The sequence below is a fragment of the Tamandua tetradactyla genome, chromosome X (assembly GCF_023851605.1).
Source record: "Tamandua tetradactyla isolate mTamTet1 chromosome X, mTamTet1.pri, whole genome shotgun sequence".
Classification (NCBI taxonomy): Eukaryota; Metazoa; Chordata; class Mammalia; order Pilosa; family Myrmecophagidae; genus Tamandua; species Tamandua tetradactyla.
In genome coordinates, this window is record NC_135353.1 from 85,983,017 (window position 1) to 86,004,992 (window position 21,976).

General features: G+C 35.6%; 1 protein-coding gene across 1 annotated transcript in view; it reads left to right on the forward strand.

Annotated features, from left to right (window-relative positions):
* The window catches only part of LOC143671398 (ribosomal protein S6 kinase alpha-3-like), an 83,209-nt gene extending 61,827 nt beyond the window's left edge, over positions 1 to 21,382 (forward strand). The window contains exons 4-5 of the mRNA XM_077146552.1: positions 19,201 to 19,283; positions 21,303 to 21,382. Of these exons, the coding sequence (XP_077002667.1) occupies positions 19,201 to 19,232 (32 nt within the window). The 3' untranslated portion in view covers positions 19,233 to 19,283; positions 21,303 to 21,382. The remainder of the gene's footprint in view (positions 1 to 19,200; positions 19,284 to 21,302) is intronic.
* The last annotated feature ends 594 nt before the right edge of the window (positions 21,383 to 21,976 follow it).

Below are 21,976 nucleotides of genomic sequence, written 5' to 3' on the forward strand. Positions count from 1 at the left end.
CACTCAATCCCCAATATGGCACCATTCCCTGAGGTGACCAGACAGCTTCATGGTGGCAGGTTGATTACATTGGACCACTCCCTTCATGGAAGGGACAGCAGTTTGTTCTAACTGGAATAGACACATTCTCTGAATACGGGTTTGCTTTCCCTGCACGCAATGCTTCTGCCAAAACTACCATCCATGGGCTTACCGAATGCCTTATCCATCATCATGGTATTCCACATAGCATTGCTTCTGATCACAGAACACACTTCAGAGCAAATGAAGTGAGGGAATGGGTGCATGCTCAGGGAATTCTCTGTTCTTACCATGTTCCCCATCATCCAGAAGCAGCTGGATTGATAGAATGGTGGAATGACCTTTTAAAAATTCAATTATGGTGCCAACTATGTGGCAATACCTTGAAAGGCTGGGGTAATGTTCTTGAGGAAGCTGTATATGCTCTAAATCAGCGTCTGCTGTATGGTGGTGTTTCTCCCATGGCCAAGATCTGTGGGTCTAGGAACCAAGGGGTGGAAATAGGAGTGGTGCCACTCACTATTTCCCCTAATAATCCACTAGGAAAATTTTTGCTTCCTGTCCCTGCGTCCCTGAGCTCTGCTGTTGCAAAAGGGAGAGTGCTTCCGCCAGGAGAAACAACAATGATTCCATTGAATTGGAATCTAAGTCTGCCTCCTCGTCACTTTGGACTAGTTATGCCCCTAGATCAACTAGCTAAGAAGGGGATTACATTATTGTCTGGGGTGATTGACCCTTACTATCAGGGGGATGTAGGACTGCACCTACATAATAGAGGTAAGGAAGAGTTTTCTTGGAATATAGGAGATGCCATAGGGCGTTTTTTAGTACTACCCTGCCCTGTGATTAAAGTCAATGGAAAACTGCAAGACCCCATCCAGACAGGACCACCAATGGCTCTGAAACTTTAGGAATGAAGGTTTGGGTCACCCCACCAGGCAAAGAACCACGGCCAGCTGAAGCGCTTGCTGAGAGTAAAGGTAACATGCAATGCGTAGTGGAAGAAGGTAGTGATAAATATGAACTTCGACCACGTAATAAGTTCAGAAACGAGGGCTGTAGTGCTGTTTTGTTCATGCTATAGTATTTAAGTTTACGATATCACGTTTAAGAATGAATATCACCCAAGTATTTGCATCCTATTCTGGAGAGATTTAATGTATTTCCAGTTATATGTAGGACAGTTGAGTATTGTTAGTTGAAAGAAAAATGTGTTTTATTGTTTTTTATTTAGAAATTAGGCACAGTTTATGGTGATTTGTATAGCTGCCAAATTGACAAGGGATGGACTATCATGGTCAGGTTCATATGTCAACTTTGCCAAGTGGTGGGACCTGTTTGTCTTGTTGGGCTAGTGCTGGCTTGTCTGTTGCCATGAGGACATGTCATAGAATTAAATCATCATCATGTCAGCTGCATCCACAGCTGATTCCATTGTAATCAGCCAATAGGAAGTAAGGAGGATTCAGAAGACCAGGCTCTTCCTACTTCGGCTGGCGAGTGTATCCTGTGAAGTTCATCTGGACCCTCCATCGTAGTCATTGGCTTTACAGCCTGCCCTGCAAATTTGGGGTCTGCATTCCCACGGTCATGTGGGACACTTTCATAGATTTTATGTTTGAGAGTGTTCCCTGTTGATTCTTTTTCTCTACAGAACCCTAACTAATACAGATGGTTTTGCTGGATATAGAATTCTTGGTTGGCTGTTTTTTTCTTTTAGTATCACTGGTAGTTAGATTCATTTGTTATCAACTTGGCCAGGTGAATGTACCTAGCTTTGTTGCTCTGGACATGAGCCAATGGTACGTGAACCTCATCTGTTGCTAATTACATCTGCAGTTGGTTAGGAGGCGTGCCTGCTGCGATGAATGACGTTTGACTTAATTGGCTGGTACTTAAATGAGAGACTCAGCGTAGCACAGCTAAGCAGCTTGGCATTCCTCATCTCAGCACTCGCAGCTCAGCTCAGGCCTTTGGAGATGCAGAAAGAAGTCACCCCGGGGAAAGTTGTTGGAACCCAGGGGCCTGGAGAGAAGGCAAGCAGAGAGCATTCTGTGCCTTCCCATGTAAGAAAGAACCTCAGTGGAAAGTTAGCTGCCTTTCCTCTGAAGAACTAACAAAATAAATCCCCTTTTATTAAAAGCCAATCTGTCTCTGGTGTGGTGCATTCCGGCAGCTAGCAAACTAGGACAGTGTCTTAAATATATCATCCCACTGTTGTCTCACCTCCATGATTTCTACTGAGAAACCTATGCATAGTCTTATTGTACTTCCCTTGTATGTGATGGATTGCTTTTCTCTTGCTGCTTTCAAGATTTTCTCTTTCTGTTTGACATCTGACATTCTGATTAGTAAGTGTCCTGGAGTGCATCTATTTGGATCTATTCTGTTTGGGGTATGCTGCATTTCTTTGATCTGTTATTTTAAATCTTTCATAAGGGTTAGGAAAGTTTCGGTGATAATTTCCTCCATTAGTTTTTCTCCTCCTTTTCCCTTCTCTTCTCCTTCTGGGACACCCACAACATGTGTAATGTATATTCATGCACTTCATGTTGTCGTTCAATTCCATGTGTCCCTGTTCATATTTTTCCATTCTTTTCCCTATATTTTCTTTTGCTTGTCCGATTTCACATATCCTGTTCTCCAGTTCACTAATCCTATCTTCTGCCCCTTGAAATCTGACATCATAGGCTTCCATTGTTTTTTTCATCTTTTCTACTGTGCCTTTCATTCCCATAAGTTCTGTGATTTGTTTTTTCAGACTTTCGATTTCTTCTTTTTCTTCATTCCTTGACTTCTTTATCTCCTCCCTCAATTCACTGATCTGATTTTTGATGAGGCTTTCCATGTCTGTTTGAACATTGAGTTAACTGTTTCAATTCCTGTATCTCATTTGAATTGTTGGTTTGTCCTTTGATTGGGCCATTTCTTCAATTTTCCTAGTATGATTTGTCCTTTTTTACTAACATCTAGGCAGTTAATTACCTTAATTAGTTTATTCTGGTGATTATTTTCCCTAGGATTTTCTTGCTGGATGACTTTGATGTCTGTCTGTTCTTTGACATTCAGTTCAGTTTATTCTGATCCTCTAGCTTAGGTTTTGTTTAATAGATCAGAAATTTTCAGTTCTTGTTTTTTCCATTTCTTACCCTGCCTGAATCGTGCCTTTCTCCCCACCCACCTTAGGAGGGTTCACTTAGGTATTATAGACCCCAGTCAGATTTCCCCAGACCAAACTGATCTCTCAGGAGGAAAGAGTCATCTGCCTCAGTTTTCCCTGAGGATGAGACCCAGCAGATTGAAAGGCTTTCCTATGAAGTCTCTGGACTTAGTGTTTTTCCTATCCTGCCCAGTATGTTGCGCTGTTCGACCTGCAGGTCCCACCAGCATAAGGTGATGTGGTACCTTTGACTTCAGCCAGCAGACTCTCCCTGCTGGGGGCATGGTGGAGACAGGAGAGGTTGTAGGCTGGCTTTAATAGCTTCACTCTTCCAGACCCTGGGGTCTTAATTCATTGAGAAAGGGATTCCACCTGAGCTGAGCCCCACCCCTCTCCTGTGAAGGCACAGGCTCCAGACAATCTCTCAAACAAGCTCAATTCTGCCTATGCCTGGGGCAGTGGAGCCCGAGTAGCCTTGCAGCTGTATCCAAACAGTAATCAAGGCATAGGAACACAGACATAAAAGAGAAAATGAAACATCTTTTTCAGAGCAGGACCCTGTTCCTCGGGTTTGCCAATCAAGAGCTTAAGTTGGTATGTTGCTTTGTGTATCTCCAGGTCCTATGTGCCCCCTCCTTTCCTGCAGGGCCCAGACCTTTTCAGATAAAAAAAAAACCTGTTTTTTTTCTTTTTCTGTCAGCCCTGCCCCCTTTGTGCCAGGGCAAAACCCAGCAACCTCCACTTTTACTTGACCACTGCTTTTACTCAAGGTTCAGCTGAAGCTGGGGGTCTATTTTTGTAGCGGAATTTGTTAATTAATTCCAAAATTGGAGTTTGTTGTGCTCAGCCCCTCTTGCTAGTAAAGTCCATTTCCTTTCCCCTCTGGGAAGCAGCCTTTGGGGTGGGGCACTGGCCGCTGCGGCCTGGGGGACTCACAGTTCTGGGGGCGTTCACAGCCAGTTCAGCTGGTCCAGACTGGGGTATGCTGTGTGTCCGTTTACTGACATTTCACCAGCAGTTGTTCTGTTCTGTTCTTGGCTATTTATGAGCTGCTCTGGAGGACGAACTAAATCACACACCTCGCTAAGCCACCGTCTTGACTCTCCTCCACTCTGTGATCTTTTAAGTTCACTTCAATAAACACTTTCTGAATACCTTCTTAATGGACAATTATAAAAGTTCCTGTGATTGAGAGAAGGGTACATTACGGTAACTCAGTCAGTTCTGAGAAATTTCCCAGAATTGGTTTGGGGTGCCAGAAAAGTAACCTCTATTATCAGGATAGATTTTTTTTTTTGGGTAAAGTAGTTTGAAACTATGCAGCTTCTTCTGTTGTTGATCTTAGGTAAAAGGGAGAGGGAGATGATGTTTTCACATCCTAGGAAATTTCACATCTATTAATCCATAAGAACTGAAAAGAATAAAGCAGATTATGAACAGATAAGCAATTAATTTTTTAGACTATGAATTATAGCTTCTATTAGATGGTAGAGAAAAAATGACTGCTTTGTACAACTGTTTTCCTGAAAGCCTGGACTTTCCCTTTTTTCCTTCATTGTCTCTTCTTGCTCTTTTTTAATCCCACTATTTTCTAGTATAGTGGTTCTGAAAGTATGGTCAGCATGTCCTTGGGCATCCCTAATGCCCTTTCAGGGGGTCCTCAAGATCAAAATTACTTTCATAATACTACTGAGGTATTATTTATAAAAATGCTGGTGCCTTGACACAGTCAAGGCATTGCCTCCAAGCTATACCCATAGTTATTGTATTCCTTACTGCCTTAGACTTGCAGTTTAGAAAAAACATAAAAGCAGCTGGGTAAACAAGTAGGAACTATCTGAAATAACACTTCTGGGACTCAAGAAGCTAAAAGAACACTGTAGCATCCAGGAAAGGGTGGAAGGAAGAGTTTGACAAAATACTGTAAAGAACTCTGAGTAGCTCTTTTCACTTGGAGGCTGCTGACACCCATTCCCCACTCTCATGGCAGGCAAATTTAGGATTAGCTCCCATTCTGGCTACAGTAGGGACATAAAATCCTCTTCCCCAGCAACAGAGAGGAACACAGCTGAGCCCCGATCAAGGCCTTTGATTTGCAAATTTGGATCTCTGTTTCCACTCTGAGCTAGTGTTTCAACCCACCACCAGACAAAAGGTGGCAGAAGCCATTATTTCAGCCCCATCCCAGAGGAGGTAGGAGAGATTTTAAGACAAAGTACCTCCTCATGTCTGCAGGGATCAGTTTGCTGAGGGGGCTATCTATGGACATGCCAGGGAAGCATAGCTTTGACAAGAGTCATTTAGCATCCATCCTGATCCCCTCCCAGGATACTTTGGAGCTGATCACACCCCTTCCTGGGTCCCTGGCCCTGTATTGGCTGGGTAATTAATGATATAGGAAAGTCCTCCCTGGGCTAATTCTCCTCCTGGAATTTTCCCTCCAGGCAAAAGCAGCTAGAGACAACAGAAGTTGTGTCTAAAAGCTATGAAGGCAAAACAAAAACAAACTGAATAGATCAGGATTCCCAGAGAGGGGAAAAAAGGAAAGGAAGCTTTCTCCTGGGGGTAAAAAAAATTGCACAAAAACTGCAATCTTAAAAATTGTTCTGTGTTTCCAGGGCAAGAATCAGATGAAGAGTTTAGAAAATCTGATCATTTAAACATAGACTATACTAAAGGTCTAGAGTAAGTTGAACCAAGCATCAAAGTAGAGCCTTAACATGAAGATAATCAACAATAAAACTCCAGGCAAGAGAGGGAAACTTACCTTTAGAGTAAACTCATCAAAATAATCACATGGCCAAGCATCAGCAAAATATTGTAAGTACTACTAAGAAACAGGAGGGTTCAGCCAATCAAAAGAGTAAATTAAAACTTCAGAGGAGACACAGATTTGGAACAAGTAATCAAAGATGTTCAAACAAATCTAAATCTATTGAAGGAGCTGAAGGAATATATGGCTAGAGAGATAAAGGATACTAAAAAGTCACTGTAAGCATATAGAAAAATTTGAAAGTACAAAAAGAAATGTAACAAACTGTGTGACTGAAAGGTACATTCGAAGAGATTGAAAACAAACTCAAGGTATACAACAGCAGATTGAATAGGCAGAGGAAAGAATCACCAAACTAGAAGAAACAACATCCAAAATCAAACAGAAGGTAGAACTTGTAGAGTAATGAATGGAGAAAATACAGCAGAGGCTCAGGGGTTTGAATGATAGCATGAAGTGCACAAACATATGTGTCATGGGTGTCACAGAAGGAGAAGAGTGGGAAAAGAGACAGAAAGAATATTTGAGGAAATAACAGTTGAAAATTTCCTAGCTCTGTGAAAGACATAAATATACATGTTTGAGAAGAGCAATGTACTTGAAACAGAATAAATGCTGAGACCTAGTCTGAGACACGTACAATCAGAATCAAATGCCAACTATAAGAGAGAATCCTTAAACCAGCAAGAGAAAAGTAATTCATCACATATAAGAGATCCACATAAAACTAAGTGCCGATTTTCCATCAGAAACCATGAAGGTGAGATGGCATAAATATTTTATGACATATTTAAAGTACTGAAGGAGAAACCTGCTAGCCCACAATTTTTTATCCAGTAAAACTGACCTTCAAAATGAGGGAGAATTTAAAATAGCTACAGATATGCAGAAACAGAGTTTGTCAACAGGAGACCTGCTCTACAAGAAATACTAAAGGAAATTCTGAAGGCCGAAATGAAAAGACAGGAGAGAGAGGTTTGAAGTAGGGGGAAGAAATGAAGATTATCAGTAACAGTAATTAAAAGGGTAAAAAGAGAGACAAAAAATATGACATATAAAAACCAAAAAGGATAGGGCAATGCGACAGTGGCTCAGTGGCAAAATTCTTGCCTGCCATGCCAGAGACCCTGCTTTGATTTGTGCCTGCCCATGCAAAAAAAAAAAAAGAAAGAAAAAGAAAAGAAAACAAAATCATAACCAAAGGATAAAATGCCTGAAGTAAGTACTGCCTTACAGTAATACCATTGAATGTTAATGGATTAAATTTCCCAATCAAATGACACAGATTTGTAGAACGGATGAAAAGGTATGAGCGAAATATATAATGTTTAAAAGATATTCACTTTAGACCCAAGACTCAAATAGTTTGAAAGGAAAAGGTTGGAAAAAGATATTCCACACAAACAGTAATCAAAAATGAGATTCAATAGCTATTCTAATATCAGACAAAATAGACTTTAATTGCAGAATGGTTATAGGAGACAAAGAAGGACACTAAATGTTAATAAAAGTGGCAATCCACCAGGAACAAATAACAATCATAAATATGCATTCCCCTAACCATGGTGCCCCAAAGTACATTATGCAAACAATGCAAAACCTAAAGGGAAAAAATTCACCTTTAATAATAACAGATGGTGACTTCAGTACACCACTCTCATCAATAGATAGAATACTTACATAGAGGATCAGTAAGGAAACAGAGACCTTGAACAATATGATAAATGTGCTGAACCTAATAGACATATTCAGACTATTATACCCCCAAGCAGCAGGCTATATATTATTCTCAAGTGCACATGGTTCATTTTCCAGGATAGATCACATATTGAGTCACAAAACAAGTCTCAATAAATTTTGAAAGATTAAAATTATGCAGAGCACTTTCTCTGACCATAATGTAATGAAGCCGGAAATCAATAACAGGTGGAGAACTGGAAAATTCATAAAACTGTGAAACTTAAACAGCACACTCTCAAACAATTAGTGTGTCAAAGAAGAAATTGGAAGAGAAATCAATAACTATCTTAAGATGAATGAAAATGAGAACACAACATACCAAAAGTTATGGCATGCAATCAAGGCAATGCTAGGAGGAAAATTTATAGCCCTAAAAACCTACATTAAAAAAGAAGAGATAAAATCAAAGACCAAACTGCACACCTGGAGGGACTAGAAAAATAACCACAAACTAATCTAAAGTAAACAGAAGGAAAGAAATATAAAAAATTATAGCATAAATAAATAAAATTGAGATTAAAAGCATTAGAATTACTTTTGTTGATGCGCTATGGACTCTCTCTCTAAGCCAACTTGGCAGATGCGCTCACTGCCCTCCCTGCTACGTGGGATTTCCAGAGGTATAAATCTCCCTGGCAATGTGGGGCAGGACTCGCAGGATGGGTCAGTACAGCATCATGGGATTGAGAATGCCTTCTCGATCAAAAGGGGGATGAGTGAAATGAGGCAAAATAAAGTTAAATGCGCAAACTCCTAGAAATAAACAACCTAAACTGACTCTAGAAGAGAGAAAAGACCTCAACAGAACAGTTACAAGTAAAGTTATTGAATCAGTCATCAAAAACCTCCCAACCTTTGGTTCCCAGTGCCTGCCCATGCAAAAAAAAAAGAAAAAAAAAACAAAAACAACTCCCAACCAAGAAAAGCCCAGGACAAGATGGTTTTACACATAAGTTCTACCAGTCATTCCAAGAGGACTTAGTACCAATACTGCTCAAAATTTCCAATGAAACTGAAGAGGAGGGAACATTACATTAACTGATTCTGTGAGGCCAACATCACCTTAATACCAAAAGTAGATAAAGATACCAGAAGAATAGAAATTTACAGACCAATTTCTATTATGAATATAGATGCAAAAGTGCTTAACAGAACATTTGCAAATCAAATCCAACAGTACATCAGAAGAATTTTACACCATGTACAAGTGTGTATTATCCCAGGAATTCAAGGTTGGTACAACACAAGGAAATCATTTAATGTAATGCACCACATCAACAAATCAAAGGAGAATACCCACATGATCATCTTGGTTAATGCAAAAAAGGCATTGGAAAAAATCCAGTATCTCTTTCCTGATGAAAGTACTTCAAAAGTAGGAATAGAACGAAACTTCCTTAACACAATAAAGAGTACACATGAAAAAAACCACAGTTAATATCTTACTCAATGGTGACTGATATCTTTCCTTCTACAATCTGGAGCAAGACAAGGATGTTCACTGTCACCACTGATTTTCAACTTTGTGCTTAGAATTTTTTGCCTAAACGGGCAAGAAAAAGAAATGTATCTAAATTGGATTGAAAGAAATGCAGCTTTCACTATTTGTAGAAAACATGGTCCTATATATAGAAAGCCCCAAAAAATCTACACAAAGATTCTAGAGTTAAAAAAAAAATTCAGCAAAGTGCTGGGATACAAGATTAATATGTAAAAATCAACAGTGTTTCTATACATTATTAATTAGTATTCCGAGAAGGAAATCAGGACAAAATTCCATTTACAATAGCAACTAAAAGAATCAAGTATGTAGGAATAAATCTCACCAAGGATGTAAAGGACTTGGACACGGAAAACTACAAAACATCGCCTAAAGAAATAAAAACACAAGTGGATGGTAGGAACATTCATCTTCTTGGATTGGGAGAGTACCTATCATTGAGATATCAGTTCTACCCAAATTGATCTACACATTGAATGTAATCCCAAACAAAATTCCAACAGCCACTGTGCCAAAATGGAAAAGCCAATTATTAAATGTATTTGGAAAAGAAAGGGCCGCCAAATTTCTTAAAACCTTCTGACAAAGAAGTAAAAAGTTAGTAGTCTCACGCTTCTGAACTTTATATTACAAAGCTGTGTGGTCAAAAATTAATGGTACCAGCATAAGGATAGATATACTGAACAATGGAATCAAACTGAGTTCAAAAATAGACCCTCACATCTATGGCTAATTGATAGTTGACAAGGCAGCCACATACATTCAACTGGTAAACAACAGTCTTTTCTATTAGTGATGCTGGAAGAAATGAATATCCATATGCAAAAGAATAAAAGAGGACCTACATCTCAGATCTTATATAAAAATCAACTCAAAATGAATCAAAGACCTAAATACAAGAACCAGGACTATAAATCTCCTAGAAGAAAATGTAGAGAAGCATCTTCAGGATTGTGTTAGACAATGGTTTCTTAGAATTTACACCCAAAGCAGAAGCAACAAAATTTAAAACAGACAATTTTGACCTGTTCAAAATTACAACCTTTTGAGCTTCAAAAGACTTTGTTGCAAAAGTGAAAACTCAACCTATTCAATTGACAAACTATTTGGAAACCACCTATCTGATAAGAATTTAATATCCTGATTATATAAAGAAATCCTGCAACTCAACAGTAGAAAAACAACCCAATGAAAAAAATGGGCAAGAGTAGATATTTTTACAAAGAGGAAATACAAATGGCTAAAAAGCACATGAAAAGATGCTCAGCATCTCTAGCTATTAGTGAAATGTAGATAAAACCACTCTGATATAGCATTCCCCACCTACTAGGATGGCCACTATTAAAAACAAAGCATAAAACTGCAAGTGTGGAGTGTATATAAAGAAATGGGAATGCTTATTCATTGCTGGTAGCAATGTAAAATGGTGCAGTCACTGTAGAAAACAGTTTGGCAGTTCCTCAGGAAGCTAAGTATAGAATTACCATATGACTTGTTAATCCCGGTTAGTTAAAAAAAATCTTATAAAAAATTAAATAGCTGAAAATCACAGCAAAATTGATGGTCTTATCTATTTTTTTCTTTTACTTATTAATTTAAAACTTTAACGCATAAAAGTAATAAACCACTCATCACACTGAGGAGGAGGCAACAAAGAGAGAGAGAAGGAAAAAGAGAGAGAAAGAGAAAGAGATAGAGACAGAGAGAAAGAGAAAAGAAAGGAAGAAAGAAAGAAAGAGACAGAGATAAAGGAAGGGAGCAAAGGAAGGAGGAAGAAAGGAAGGGAGGAAGGAAGGAATCTATAAATAATATTTTAAATAATATTTTCTTCTTTGTATGAGACCGTACTTTGCAAACCCTAACTGAAATCTTGTTTTGAGTTACTATGAGAAGCAGAGGCTATAGGTCACCAAGATAAAGAAGAAGTTCTGACCCCTATGGCTGATTACTTAAGACCATAAAGTTCTGCATGTAACAATTCTGAGAAGCAAGACATGACCAAAAAATCAAGAACATAACATTTATATGACTGTATCTTAGCTTAATTTTAACAAGAGACCACTTTGTCTACCTATAAAAGCTATCACTCACATCCTCATGTTGAACTGGTTTGGGGAAGATTTCTTCCAGCTCCTTACAAGTACACTTGTAATAAATCACTCTGAGAGACATGTTTCTCCTTTGTAGCACCAGGTCAGGTGGGCCTTTCTATGGGAAAGAGCCATGCTTGCAGTATCACTGCTACTCAATATATACCAGGAAGAACTGAAAGCAGGTACTTGAACAGATATTTGCACACCAGTGTTCATAGCAACATTATTCACAATTGCCAAAAGATGGAAGCAATCCAAGTGTCCATCAACCATTAAACGGATAAATAAAATTTGGTATCTACATACTATGGAAAATTATTCAGTTGTAAAAGGGAATGAAGTCCTGATGTATGTGACAACATGGATGAACCTTGAGCACATTATGTTGAATGAAATAAGCCAGACACAAAAAGACAAATATTGCATGATTTCACTTTTAAGAACTAATTATAATAAGCAAGCCTTTGGAGTTAGAATCTAGAATATATGTTACTAGGAGATAGATTGGGGTTAGAGAATGGAGACTTGATACTTAATTTGTACAGTTTTTCTATGTAGGCTGAAGGTTTGGAAATAGATGATGGTGATGTTAGACATTATGGTGAGTGTTTTCAATAGTACTGAAGTGTATAGGTGAATGTGATTTAAAGTGAACACTTTAGGACTTATATATTAGTAGGAAAAAAATTAAAAGATAAAATATAGGACTGTACAACACAATGAACCCTATTATAGCCAATGAACTATAGTTAATAGTGTAAGAATAAGGATGTTCTTTCATGAATTATAACAAACGTATAGGGATAGTAATACAAGGTGTTAATATAGGGTGGTGTCTGGGAAAAAATACACCTAATGTAAATAACCAATGATTGAACTATTTTAATAATCTTTCATCAATTGTAACAAAGGTAACCCCTGTTTAAAAAATAGTATAATTTTAAAAGTGCTATGATCAGTAGTATCAAATGTTCCATACCAATTCAAGATGTAAGTGGTGTGGTGGTACACAGGAATCCTTTATTTTGTGCGTAATTGTTTTCTAAACTCACAACTTCTCTAATAAAAATGTAAATTTTAGGTAAGAATGTTCTTGAGACATTAAAAATTATTAATTTGATTAAATCTCAGCCCTTCAGTACACTTTTAAAAAAATATTCTGTGTGATGAAATGGGAAGTACACTTTAGTTGCTAACCTAATAGTATGGTTGTCTCACAGCAAATCATTTCTGCAATTTTTTTTAATTTGTGAGCTGAGCTAACAACTTTTATCATGGAGCAGACTTTTTCCTTGAAATAACAACTGACAAACTATGGCTATTTAAACCTGAGTATTTGGTAGATATTTTCTCAGGAAATCAATGGAATGATCCTGTTACTTCATGGAAAACAACTCACTGTATTTTTATTATTGATACAATTTGAGCTTTTCAAGCTAAAATTACAATTTTGGAAATTTTTTATTTGCCACCATGAGCTTGACATCTTCCTAATACTTTTCTGATGAGGTAAGTTTGTGCCACATTTGAAAAATGCACAGAACTCAGTGAACCAATATTTTTGTGATGACTAATGCATGATGCTATCAAATCAGATATGGGTATAAGATCCATTCAAATACAAGATAAACCAATGGATTCTTTTTTGCATGGGCAGGCACCGGGAACCGAACCTAGGTCTCCGGCGTGGCAGGTGAGAATTCTGCCACTGAGCCACTGTCGTACCACCAACCAATAGATTTTTATATAACAGAATACAGACTGTTAATTGATATGGTTTCAGATTCCCCACTGTACATAAGCTTTAAGAAACTGCCACTTGTTGAGTTCTGGTGTCATATTAAGAAGATACATATTGAGTACCTTCTTTGATATACAATTATATGAAAGAATATGAAAAAGCTATTAAAAAATGTTCCTCCCTTTTCTCACACCAATTCATAGCTGTGTGAGGCCTAATTTTCTTCCTGTCTTTCAACCCAAGCAACTTATTGCAATAGGCTGAATGTAGAAACTGATATGAGAATCCAACTTTCTTCTATTAGGCTAGATATTAGAGATTTGCAAAAATATAGTGTCATACATCTAATTTTTTTGAAAATATGAATATCTTTATGAAAATATTTGTTGATATTTAATGAGTTTATTTTTAATAAATTATTACATATTTAATTTTTTCATTTTAATTTCTAATGGTAAATATCAATATCTATGACCCACATAAACAAAAGCTTTTGAAATCTTTAGTTATTGTTAACAATATAAAGTATTACTGAGACCAAAAAATTGAGAATTGTTCTCCTGGAAGAGATTTGAGGTGGAGTCATCACTCAAAATGATTTGATCTCTTTGTTGTTATCTCTTAGTCATATGATTTTGATTAGGAAAAAGGGAATTCTATGGTTATCTGCATTTATTTGCCCTTCTCAGTAAAACTGAGGGAAAACTTTGAGCCTGATGCTTAGAGTTAACGCCATTTGCTTAGCTTTGAAGCTTTTTTAGTGTGTGGCAGTTCACTTAATCTACTGTTTAAGAAACTGCTGAAGACTGCCTCTTAAATCAGCTATTCAGATATATACAAGTCCATTTGTTTGCCAATAACTGAAAACATGGAAAAAGCAGATGAGTAAATGTGTATCTGTGACTGTATCTTATTTAGCTTATTGATAATTACTGAATGACATTTAGGACTCTATGATAATTGTTTGTGTGTATATTCTATGTAAGCTAGGTTGAATGACATTCTTCTATAATTAAAAAGCCTGATTTATAGCACTGCTAATTTATAAGATTTTCTCTTCTTTTTTAATGTTTTATTATTGTAAAAAATATATATGGAAAAGCAGTAAATTCCCAAGTACATTTTAACAGGTAGTTATAGAACAGATTTCAGAGTTTGGTACGGGTTACAATTCCACAATTTTAGGTGTTTACTTCTAGCTGCTCTAAGGTACTGGAGACTAAAAGAAATATCAGTGTAATGATTCAGCAATCATACTTATTTGTTAAACCCTACCTTCTCTGTATAACTCCACCATCACTTTTGATCTTTCCCCTACTCTTTAGGGGTATTTGGGCTATGCCCATTCTAACTTTTTCATGTTGGAAGGGGCTGTTGATAATATAGGATTGGGGGATGGAACTAGTTGATGTTATGGAGAGGCTGGCCTCTTTGCATTTCAGGATTTATCTAGTCCGGGACCCATCTGGAGGTTGTAGGTTTCTGGAAAGTTACCTAGTGCATTGATCCTTTGTAGAATTTTATATAATGTCCTAGGTATTCTTCAGGATTGGCAGGAATGGAAGATTTTATTTTCTAATGGTTCTATTATAAAGAACACTGAGTTAATTTTTTTAATTAATAAAAAAAAGAACACTGAGAGTAGGCTATAGTTGTATTAAATACGACAATCTTTGCTCAGATATTTACCAGTTTTATTAGTGATAATTCTGGGTTTTTAGGAATATCCATTCTAAGTTCAAATCCAGTAAAATTAATTAAATGGAATGAATCCACTGAAATCTGTGGTAAGACTCAATGCTTTCTCAGGGCTCTGAATTGTTTGGGGAAATCTGTTTGGGGTTCAGACTAGGTTTCAGACAACAGAAAATAGCATAGGATAGTAATTTTAACATGTCAGCCCCTTTTAATACTGAAATATTTGTGGTGATCTCAAAATGTATGAATTGGTTCAACTCCTGAATTCTTTTCTCTAAAAATACTTTTGCATTTCAAAAACCAACCATTTGTTAATATGTAGACTCTCTTGATTAGTCTATCCCAAGTGTGGTCTTTGAACTGCTTGTTACTTGTTCATTATGAAACATGTTCAGAAACAGAAGACTAAGCATTGAGAAACTCTTATAGCACTTTCTTTCATGGACTAATTTTATGCATGTGAAATTTATTAGGTTAAAAAAGGGATTGTATTTTGTAGAAATTTTTTAAAAAAGCTTTAATTACGGAAGTTGAAAGTTTACAGAAAAATCATGTAAAAATATAGCATTCCCATATCCCCTCCCCCACATTATTAACACTTTGATTAGTGTGGTACCTTTGTTACAATTGATGAAAGAATATTATAATGATAGTTTACTTTAGGGTGTATCTTTCTCCATATACCACCATATTATTAACACCGTGTATTAGTGAATGACACTTTTTAAAACTGTCCACATAAGTTATATTAGGAAATACACTAGTCAAATTATAAATTTTGTACCAAATAACTCTTACACACAAGTTAAAGTTTTAAAATATGAGTTACCATCTATTTTAAACTCCCTACAATATTGACATTCTTTTGTTCTTCGTCATGCAAAAACATTTTTTAATTTGTACATTTTGTCACTATCATTGTACACTCTAGGCATTCCTAGATTATACCATCTCAGTCTTTATCGTCTATCTTTCCTTCTGATTTCATTTGTGCCCACAGCCCTCCTCCCTCTATCATTCTCACATTCACCTTCATTCAGTGTACTCACAATATTGTATTACAGTTAGGTAGATTGTGCTATCCATTTCTGAACTTTTACAATCAGTCCTGTTGCGCAATCTGTATCCCTTTAGGTCCAGTTGCGCAATATCTACCCTATTTTTCTATCTCCTGATGGTCTCTGTTACCAACTGAAATTCTCCAAGTTCATTCACTAATGTTAGTTCATATCGGTGAGACCATACAGTACTTTGTTTCCGGCTAATCTCACTCAGTATAATGTCCTCAAGTTTCATCCGTGTTGTTGCATACTTCATAACTTTATTCTGTCTTATAGCTGCATAATATTCCATCATATGTATATATCACAGCTTGTTTAGCCACTCCTCTGTTGATGGACATTTGGGCTGTTTCCATCTCTTGGCAATAGTAAATAATGCTGCTATAGACATTGGTGTGCAAATGTCCATTTGTGTCCTTGCCCTCATGTCCTCTGAGTAGATACCTAGCAATGGTATTGCTGGATCATATGGCAATTCTATACTTAGCTTCCTGAGGAACCACCAAACTGCCTTCCACAGCAGTTGTGCCATTTTACATTCCCACCAACAGTGGATAAGTGTGCCTCTTTCTCCACATCCTCTCCAGAACTTGTTGTTTTCTGTTTTATTGATAAGGGCCATTCTGGTGGGTGTGAGATGATATCTCCTTGGGGTTTTTATTTGCATTTCCCTAATACCCAGGGAAGTTGAGCAAGCATCTTTTCATGTGCCTTTTGGCCATTTGTATTTCTTCTTCTGAGAAGTGTCTGTTCATGCCTTTTGCCCATTTTATAATTGGGTTATCTGTCTTTTTGTTGTTGAGTTGAACACTCTCTTTATATATTCTGGATACTAGACCTTTATCTGATATGTCATTTCCAAATATTGTCTTCCATTGTGTACGCTGTCTTTTTACTTTCTTGACAAAGTTCTTTTATGCACAAAAGTGTTTAATTTTGAGGACTTCCCATTTATTTATTTCTTCAATGTTCATGCTTTAGGTGTAAGATCTAGGAAACTGCCTCCAATTATAAGATTTATAAGATATTTCCCTACATTTTCTTCTAAGAGTTTTATGGTCTTAGATCTAATGTTTAGGTCTTTGATCCATTTTTGAGTTAATTTTTGTATAGGATGTGAGATATGGATCCTCTTTCATTCTTTTGCATGTGGCTATCCAGTTCTCTAAGCACCATTTATTGAATGGACTGTTGTGTCCCAGGTGAGTTGGCTTGACTGCCTTATGAAAGATCAATTGACCATAGATGAGAGGGTCTACATCTGACCAATCTATTCTATTCCATATGGTTCAGCATAAAAAAATCAATTAATGTTATATACCATATCAACAAATCAAAGCAGAAAAACCACATGATCATCTCGATTGATGCAGAAAAGGCATTTGACAAAATTCAACATCCTTTCTTGTTGAAAACACTTCAAAGGATAGGAATATAAGGAAACTTACTCAACATGGTGAAGGAAATATATGAAAAAACCCACAGGTAACATCGTTCTGAATGGGGAAAAACTGAAAACTTTCCCCTAAGATCAGGGACAAAACTAGGATGTCCACTGTCACCATTGTTATTCAACGTTGTGTTGGAAGTTCTAGCCAGAGCAATTAGAGAAGAAAAAGAAATACAAGGCATCAAAATTGGAAAGGAAGAAGTAAAACTCTCGCTGTTGCAGATGATATGATACTATATGTCAAAAACCCTGGAAAATCCGCAGCAAAACTACTAGAGCTAATAAATGAGTACAGCAAAGTGATAAGTTACAAAATCAGCACTCAAAAAACTGTAGTATTTCTATACACTAGTAATGAACAGTCTGAGGGGGATTCATCCCAGGTATACAAGGATGGTTCAACATAAGTGAATGACATTTTAATTTCATTTTTCTTAGTAATTCATTTTGATGATGTTTTATAAAAGTAAGATTGCAATGGATTGGTACAAGGGAAAACCAAACTGGTTCTTCTGTAGAGAAAATGTGAGAAATATTAGAAGTATTACCCTAGATGAGTGTGAAAACTCTAAAGAGAAAATGGTCTATAAGTGTAGGTCTGATCTTAAGTTTTATCTTCTGGAGAGAGGAAAGCAGAGATTCCATGAAGTGTAAGGATATTGGTAGGTGAGTAATTGATCACTTAATGGGTGAATCTGCTAAATGGCACAGACACTCTGGTCATAGGGTTTGAATTAACCTTCCAGTTTGCAGAATAGTAATTATCACATAGAAGATCTGGAATAAAAGGTTTTGGACTATATTTTCAGGAAGAGGTGAGGCTGAAATTATTAACAGCCCTTCCATCTGCAATTTTATGTGAAAATAATTTAATTTTTAATTTAAGCATACTTGATTAGAACCTGGCAGAATTGGAGATGGTAGGTTGAGGCAGTGAACTAGTTTTACTAGTCAATTTAAACAATGAAGTGGTACTTTCTTAATAAATAGCAGTTATAAAAAGTGTGTAATCTATTCATATTTGTCTTTGTGATAAAGCTTTTTTGGAAACTTTGATTTTAATGAGTCATGATCTTAGTTTGAAAAAAAGAAGGTAATAAAGCTTGCTTGTTAACTCTGAAGAGTTTCACTTTCATTTGCTTATTGACATATGCTATCTTGATTATTTTACCTGTCAGAGAAATAGGAATTTCCTCTGATTTTTTAATTAGAAAACGAAATGCCTGTTAACTTCTAAAAATGAAGATGAAGTTACCAAATTAATTTACATAACGTTTGTTTGCTCTTTATCAAAGTAACAGAAAGGTGCTTGGGATATAAAAGGAGGTATCTAGCTCAAATTAGTCTTTTGGTGTATTATTTATCTCTCATATTACAAACCTCTCAAATTCATCTATTTTTTTCTATGTTTCCTCCCTTTATTTTCAGTACAGTTGTAGAGAACAAAATTTCATTAAAATGAGGCAATATAATTGTGGTTATAACTTCTTTGGGTTGAGATGTTACATTAATTTGTTGCTTTTCCTCCAAAGAGCACAAAACTGCTCTTATTTAGTTATATTCCAAAAGTCCTTACAAGAAAAAAACAAAACAAAACAAAAGAAAATCCTTACAGCCTCTGTAAAAGGTGATTTACCCAAACTAAGCAAAGTAACATTTACCTAAGTAATATATAAGGTAAACCAATATTTAGTAATATTTCAGAATAAAAAATGGCCAGTGAGTTCATTTATCTATTTTTCTTAATCATCTTTTACAGTAGTATGTGTATGTAAAGTATGATCTATTAAATGAAGAAAATGATAATATATTAACTAATATTATAAATGATAATATAACTTATAGGATAGCATTTTATCTATAAAATGAAAGGAAATTCAAGGATATATGTGTGTGCTGATGTGTGTATATAGCAAGAATGGCTTGAAATATGAATTTAACATTTTTTTATTCTCCCATTAGGTTTTTCTTGTCAGGAAGAAAACTGGTCCTGATGCTGGGCAGCTCTATGCAATGAAGGTGTTGAAAAAAAGCTTCTTCAAAAGGTAGACAATTAGACAGTTTATTAAAATAGAATTTGGTATAGCTCGTTTTAAAAGACATTCTGTGTATTGCTTGCATAAAATGTTTAGATTCTGTTTCTTTTGGTTGTTACAGTTTTCTTTTCAATAAGTGATATTTCTGGGTTTGATATTGCCATGTGTCCTAATTTAGTGAGATTTTACTTTTTCCTAATGTTAGAAAAAGTGACACATTTCATTTATTTTAAAATGAACTTATTAATTTTATTAAGCAATACTCTTTTCTTTCAAGAAACTTGTTTTTTCCAGTACCATTTCTGTTGGCATTACATATTGAGAAAACACAGCTGACTGCATACACGTATCTACACTATATCTTGAATTGGCCTGTTTTTTTATTTAATATAAATATGTAAAGTAATATTTACTAAATGAAAAAAAATTTTTTCTCTTAGAATATGTTACTATTTGATGATATTTTTACTGAACTTACATACAAGAGTAATATATTTAACTCTTTTTAGTGTAAGTATATTGCTTTTAATTTTTAGAGCGAGACAGGGTTTGGACAAAGGTGGAGAGGGATATACTTGTGGAATTAAATCATCCATTTATTGTCAAATTGCACTATGGTATGTATTTTTTTATATATGGTGTTAGAGAATTAAGATTTATTTTCAGACAGTCATATAGCAGGTAATAAATACTCCAAAACTGATTCAATACATTTAACTATGTAAAATATATCTATCTGAAATAAATATAAATATCCTTCTTTTCCTTCTTAAATTTTTCTTGTCTAAGTTGGTTAACTTCTCTAAGGTAAAAAGATATGATTTCTGATTAACTCTCTGCTAGTGTTTCTATTCTACTAGTTTATCTATCTTAGTATATTAACTACTGTGATAGTTTATGTAAAACATTGTAATACTTGGATGTTCTGACATGTTTATATTACCCAAATTTATCCATTTATTGGGTCTGTTGAGAGGATCATATAACTATATTAGTCTTTTTGAGTTATTCTTTCTTATACTTAGGGGAAGAAGAATACTAGTGAGAAGCAATAGGTATATTATAATATATGGATGAGATTGAGGAATTTTTTCCTTAGAACTATAAGGAATATGTATCATTAAGTCATTGTTATAGTATACCTTGTTACTTTCAGTTTTCTAGATTTAAAAAGTAGCAGCTATTGATTGTATTCTTAGTGTATGTTTGAAAACTAATACATTCAAAATATACCCAAGGATCCCTATAAAAATCCAGAAAAAATTTTCATCCATTATTCTTTTACTCCCTGATACCTTAGTCTCTAATGGAATTGAAAGTAACAATATCTAAAGATTTCCTTCCTTGACTCTCCATTATGTCATTAGATTAATCAGTAAACACCTACTGTACACAAAAGTCTGTATTAATATGGTGGGACTATATAGGCGAAGCAAACGTAATCCCTAACGTGAAGGGATATATAATTTATAGGATACACAGACATATAAACGACTTAATTGTACCAGTCAGAATGGAATAGGTAACATAAAAGAGGTATAAACAAAATGAGATCTCAAAAGCAGTAGCAATCAATTTTGATGGGTAAGAGGATGAGGATGCTGCAGGGAAATGAAGAAAGGGGGACATCCTGGAAAACTTAATACAGGAGGCAGCTTTTTTGTTAAGCTGTAAAGAATTAGAATTTCATAGGTGTTTTAGAGTTAAGAGTCAGAGCTCAGGGAACTGCAGTAGAACATGATGCTTCATAGATCAAGAAAATGACGGTTCTAGTTGTTTCCGTTTAAAGACACATGCAAAGTTGATTATTTTCTGGGAATGGATTTATAGCTGTTTTCTACACTAGACTTAATACTGGATTCAATTTTAAGATAATGTTATCCAGTAATAGACCATGTGACTAAATGCTTAATTGCTTTATCATGTTTAGTGTTAAAATTCTAAACAGATATATTAATTTAAAAACATAATAAATAACTTTCTGAGCTTTTAAGAGTGCTCTATTACTTCATCCTCGTTTCTAATTAGCCTTTCAGACTGAAAGAAAGCTGTATTTAGTATTGGATTTTCTCAGACGAAGGGATGTCTTCACAAGATTATCCAAAGAGGTGAGCATCTGTGTGTAAATATTTACTATATTTTATTGAAACAAAACTAAGAAAAATCACTTTTTTTCTTTTGTCAATTACATTTTTCATATAGAAACTTTTAATAGTAATTATTCTGCCTGTTTCAATGCCTAGTATCTAGTAGATGTATCAGTTAATGGTCTAAATGAAAGGCAGACAGAAAAATGTCATTCTCCTGTGCTGTTCATTTTTCTCTTATGTACAAGAACAATATAAATAACTGGATGAAGTAGATAGGGGCCAGCTTAGAACTTTAGCTTCTCAAACTACCGAATGCCTCTGGGAGTAATGTTTAATTTAATCATTTCTTAAAATAGCCTTATGGAAGTATAATTGACGTGCAATAAATTGTACATTTAAAGTGTACAATTTGAGAATTTGTGACATTTGTATATACTTGTAAAACCATCATCACAATCAAAATAATGATCATATTCATCATCCCCAAAAGTTTTCTTCTGCCCTTTTATAATCTCTCTCTCCTGCTCCACTGAAGCTGCTTTCTGTCACTGTTTGCTCTGCATTTTCTAGGACTCTATATAAATGGAATCATACAATATATACTTTTTTGTT